The following is a 4,961-nucleotide window of genomic DNA, read 5'->3' as shown; positions in this document are numbered from 1 at the left end:
ATAAACACCAAGAGACTTGAGGCACCCAGGCAGGGGGTAAGAGGGTGAGAGGCTAGGACAGTGGTCGGCAAACTCATTAGTCAACAGAGCCAAATATCAACAGTACAACGATTGATATTTTTTCTGCTCTCTCTCCCTCTCCCTGAAATCAATTAAAAAGAAGGCTTGGATGGTAACCACTCCCACCTCCGCCGGCCACAGACGGGGCTGGAGCTGAGGTGCAGTGAGCGGACCGACCCAGTGTGCTGACTCAGGCCAGACCCACAGCCCTTAGGAAATTCATCTAAATGTTCAGGGATGGAAAACTCATGTAAGGTCTTGAAGCGGTCAAGTCCTTCTAGCAGTGAGGGATTCTGAGGACTTTCCTTGTTCAATCTGCACTTTCTGATTTGACACACTGTGGTCATCTGATGCACTGAATGTAGGAATTGCACCAGCCCCCAGCCCTCCCCTGGCAGCACGGATGCTGGGCCAGCCACAGTCACTAGAGGTCTAGTTACTTGCTAGGGTCTCCCTGCCCCAGACGTGGCCCTTCAGCCCCAACACACTTTTGTTCAGTGCCCGTGGGTGTGGGAGCCCCCAGAGACAAGCTGACAGTTCTAGCGACAGGGCCTGGGTCCCACACACTGAGGCCAGGCGAGGATGAGGAGAGCTGGCTGATGCTTTATTGCTTTAGGGGGACGGGTGCTCAGGAGCTCTTGGTGGGGCGGGCCCGCTTCCTCTTCACCATCACGGGCTTCTGGCTGCGCAGGATGGCGCTGGCCCTGCGGATGGCGGCCATGCGCAGGTCCGGGCGGTACTTGTTCTTGCGGATCATGTGCCGGATGCTGCTCAGGGTGGCCCGGGCGTTCTTGTTGATGGTGGTGCGCACGTAGGAGGTGGCGGGCTTTCGCTGGCCTAGTGGGGGCGAAGGGTCAGTCAGGTGGCCTTGGCCTTTAATACACTCCCAGGTGGGAGGGCACCATGGCATCCTGAGAACCCGAGTGCCACGGCTGTAAGCCTGGTAGGCAGCCAGCTCCATCTCCACACAGATTCCCGGGACAGCCCTGGCTGGTTTGCTCAGCGGATAGAGCGTTGGCCTACAGACTGAAGGGTCACGGGTTTGATTCCAGTCAAGGGCACATGCCATTGTTGTGGGCTCAACCCCAGTAGGGGACGTGCTGGAGGCAGCCAATCAATGGCTCTCTCTCATCATTGATGTTTCTATCTCCCTTCCTCTCTGAAATCAATAAAAATATATTAAAAAAGATTCCCGGGACACTCCACAGGGCCAGGCCACAGGCACTGTACAGGCACCTCCCCATCTCTATGTCTGAGACACAGCAACCCCCACCATCTCACTGGAGCAGACACAGGATGAGCACTTCTGTCCAAAGTCACACACACACACACACACACAGCAGGCACAGAGGTGAGGCGGCACTTGGCACCGTGCTGGCCCATCAGTGACCCTCCAAGCACGGCAGTTGCCTCCTCTCCCTGCCTCAGCCTCCCAGGACCAAGGCACCCACTCTGAACAAGGGTCTGAAAGGCCAAGCCAAGGCCTGGCCCTGACTCAGGGGTGACAGGGAGTCACTGTGGGCCAGGAGTGGGGAGCCTGGTGCACAGGGGTGTCTGGACCCCACTGCCCAGAATTCAGCCAAGGACTCACCTCCATGCCAGGGGCATGGCTGAGTCACTGACCCCAGAGCAGGGCCCACAGTACCTGCCCAGGTCGGTCTAGTTCCTGACAGTCTGGGAAAGGCCACTCGGCAAACCAAGAGGGGCAAGTTTTTAGGACCCGAAACACCAGAATGAGGAGCATGAACACCAAGAAGCTCCCTGGCATCAGGGGGTGGGTGCTCCGGGGCTGCGACCCCGAGAAGGGGAACCTCCTACTGCAGGGCGGGCAGGAGTCCCTGCCATCAGGAGCTGGCAGGCCAAGGCCACGGCTGACACTGAACAGGGAGCTGAAACCCGACCCCAAAGAATCTGGCCTCGCCAGGGACCCGGGAAAAGCTCATTCCTCTTAAAAACCACCGCAAAGAACAGAAGTGGTGGCAGTCCGAGGCCCTGTGACTCTGAACTCCCAGAGCGCCTCCAACACACCCAAATGCCTAGGGGTGCAGTTTATGGCGGCGGATGCTCTCCTTGAGCCCACAGAGGAATGGGGGGTAAGGGGGGTGTCAAACTGCTGTTTCCAACCCAGCCTGTCACTTGCAAGTGGGAGCTAGCAGGAGACTCACCAATTTGCCCAAATTTTCCCACCGGCACTGAGATGGAGACACCCACCCCCAGCTGGGCGGTTTGAAGGCTTTAACCTTAAAACACTGGCTCCTGAGCAACCCTGTAATTTCCTCCTAACCACCAGCACATACAGCGCAGATCTTGTTAATTCCTCCACTTTGCAGAGGACAAAACAAGTGAAAAAGGCCCGGCCAGCGCCCACCGAGGGCGGGATGGCCAAGGGGGGAGCAGCTTCCCAGAGGGAATACCCTGACCCCAGGGGTCCCAGGGGCAGCATTGCTCCCCTCGCCCAACGCTGACCGCTCACCGGATCTCCGCTTCATGATGACCACCACCCCTTTGCCGTCGGGCGCCGGCTCCACGCCCACGGTCTTGCGGTGAATCAGCCCGTTGTAGCGAAAGGAGTTGCGGGCCTTCAGGTTATTGGGTTCCTGGGAAGGGAGAACGCATGGGGGTCGTGAAGAGGGGGGGTCCCGGAGCCCGCGAAATTGCCTCCCCTCAGACCCAGGAGTCCCAGCCCCACGTACGGTGCTGTACGTCTGCTTGTTCCTCTTGATCAGGAAGCTGGAGCAGTTCCGCACGATCATCCATTGCAGGTGGGCAGACATGGCGGCAGCTGCGGGGAGAGGGGCGCGGGGAGGTGTCAGGCCGACGCCGGGCCCCACCAGGACAACCGAGGGAGGATGTGAGCCGGGACCTGGCGGAAGCGGGCACCCTGGGAGCAGACAGCGCCAAGGAACCTGCCAGGCCGGGGCTGGGCGACTTAAGGCGGAGGGACTGAACTTCGGCGCCGAGACTGACTGCGGGGGAGAACGTGAGAACCCACCGCGTCTTCCGGTGGCGGGGCCGGGGGGGGGGGGCAAGGACGCGAGGGGCGCAATGAGAAAAGCCGACAGGGGCAAACACGGGGCAGGGGACGCAAGACGCGGCCACGCGGGCGAGCGCAAGGCCTCCGCTTACCTCCTCACGCTGCGGCAGCCGGAGACGGAAAGAGGCACGCAAGGGGCGGGGCGACGCCTTTAAGGCCGATACGCATTTCCGTTTCCTCTCTGGGAACGCGCGCGTCGCCTCCCGACCCCGCCTCCGAGGCGGCTCGGCAACGTTCGGCTGTTTCCGCCTTCCCGTCGCACAGCGCTCGGAACCTTCGGAACTCTTCGGCCGGAGACCCGAAGGCGGGTTCTCAGACGCTCAGCTGCACCGTTCCGGGACCGCTCGTTTGTTTCCGGAAATTTACGAGTGGGTACAGCCCTTTCGTCAGCGGCCTCTCCTCTAGGACTGCTCACCCAGCGCTTGGCACAGGAGGGGCGCTCAGTAAACATTTGTTTTAGGGTTTATGTTTATGAATGAACACGTTGAGTGCGTGAACTCTTTAAGCCAAGCCCCGGTGCTTCCGGTCTTCTCCGTAAGCTCTCGGCTATTGCCGACGAAGGCTCGCTCGGGCGCCTTCGGAACTCTCCGGAAATGCTCTTCGGAAAGGGTGGCAGCCTTTCTTATTGGCCCCTGCCGGGCTCGGGCTGTTCCGGCACGTTGGGAACCCTTCCGAACCCCGGCAGGCCCCTCATTTCCCCTCTTCTGGGTTCTTTTGGAATACAGTCTTGAAGTGCTTGGTCTAGAGAGAAGCTAGACCTGACTCGTCGCAGACAGCCACGCAGGGGAGCGTGGGTTTCCTCTAAGGGCGAATTGTTTGGAGGAAAAGAGATTGGCCTGGGAAAGCCCTTGGTTCGTTCCTTTGCAGCGGTTCTCAACCCGTGGGTCGCGACCCCTTTGGGGGTGGAACGACCCTTTCACAGGGGTCGCCTAAGACCATCCTGCATATCAGATATTTACATGACGATTCATAACAGTTGCTACAGCCAAAACCGGTTTGGCTCAGTGCATAACAGTTGCTACAGTTATGAAGTAGCAACGAAAATAATTTTATGGTTGGAGGGGTCACAACATGAGGAACTGTATTTAAAGGGCCAGAAGGGTGAGAACCACTGCAGGGGGTCCCATACCTGTCCGCTCAGCCCCCTCCCCATTCTCCCTGTAAGTCCACTAGATTCCACCCCATTAAACTTCCTGGGAGCCTACTTTCTGTTCCTTTCGATCCTGTTTGTTTTCAAGGTCATCTTGAAGGGGCAGGAGCCTTGCCTGACCTGTCTGGGTCCTCAGTCCGCAGCCTCCCCAGCACAGGACCTGGCGGAACTCCTGCTGCACAAAAGCAGCGACCATGCTTTCTGTCACCGCCATGAACATAAGGTTCATGAACCCGAAGGCGGGGTCAGAGTCCTGTGAACGGTCCACCTCTGTGCCTTCCGCTGGGAGTGGCCCCCAGGAGGCTCCAGGGGACGGGCCATGCGTGAGCCCGCGTCCCACAGCTCCTTGGGGTTGAGGGCCTGGTCTGACCCCACCATGCGTGCACGGGAGGCGCCTGGGGGCGGGCGGAGCAGAACAGGGCCCAGGCTTCCCCCGCGCCCTGCCCTGCCCTGCGCTGGCTCCATTACAGCGTCCTCAATGTTGACAACGTGTTGCTTCTGCTCCTTGGGGTGCAGGGGCCCTGGGCCCCCCTAATGCCTCAGCCCCAGGCCCTGCACGGAAACCCCGGCCAGGCCCGGCCCGCAGCCGCCCAGCTCAGATGACCGGATGGCTCGCGGGGCACACCTGGCGCCGTCCCCGACCCCGCCCCTGGCCGGGCGGTACCCGGAAAACTGTCCGCCCGGAGCCAGCGCGGCGAAGCATGGCCATGGCGGCGG

The 4,961-nt window shown here is 60.3% G+C and overlaps 1 protein-coding gene across 1 annotated transcript; it reads right to left on the bottom strand.

Moving 5' to 3' along the window:
* Positions 1 to 643: 643 nt before the first annotated feature.
* On the bottom strand, positions 644 to 3,338 carry LOC102429400 (60S ribosomal protein L28). The gene is made up of 4 exons (XM_006109009.3): positions 3,187 to 3,338; positions 2,754 to 2,842; positions 2,534 to 2,657; positions 644 to 897 (listed from the first exon to the last, which is right to left on the bottom strand). Exons 2-4 carry the CDS (start codon positions 2,832 to 2,834, stop codon positions 689 to 691), a joined length of 414 nt encoding a protein of 137 aa, XP_006109071.1. The 5' UTR covers positions 2,835 to 2,842; positions 3,187 to 3,338; the 3' UTR covers positions 644 to 688.
* Positions 3,339 to 4,961: the final 1,623 nt, after the last annotated feature.

The sequence above is a fragment of the Myotis lucifugus genome, unplaced genomic scaffold (assembly GCF_000147115.1).
Source record: "Myotis lucifugus unplaced genomic scaffold, Myoluc2.0 scaffold_4974, whole genome shotgun sequence".
Classification (NCBI taxonomy): domain Eukaryota; kingdom Metazoa; phylum Chordata; class Mammalia; order Chiroptera; family Vespertilionidae; genus Myotis; species Myotis lucifugus.
Note: the sequence above shows the minus strand (reverse complement) of the source record. Positions and strands in the feature narration are given on the sequence as shown.

What these genes read in the sequence shown, in the direction of transcription:
- LOC102429400 (XM_006109009.3), bottom strand. Translation starts at nt 2,834, where the DNA reads ATGTCTGCCCACCTGCAATGGATGATCGTGCGGAACTGCTCCAGCTTC. An exon ending in ACAAGCAGACGTACAGCACC is followed by an intron (nt 2,658 to 2,753) that starts GTACGTGGGGCT and finishes CTCCCTTCCCAG; the next exon opens with GAACCCAATAACCTGAAGGC. An exon ending in CATCATGAAGCGGAGATCCG is followed by an intron (nt 898 to 2,533) that starts GTGAGCGGTCAG and finishes CGCCCCCACTAG; the next exon opens with GCCAGCGAAAGCCCGCCACC.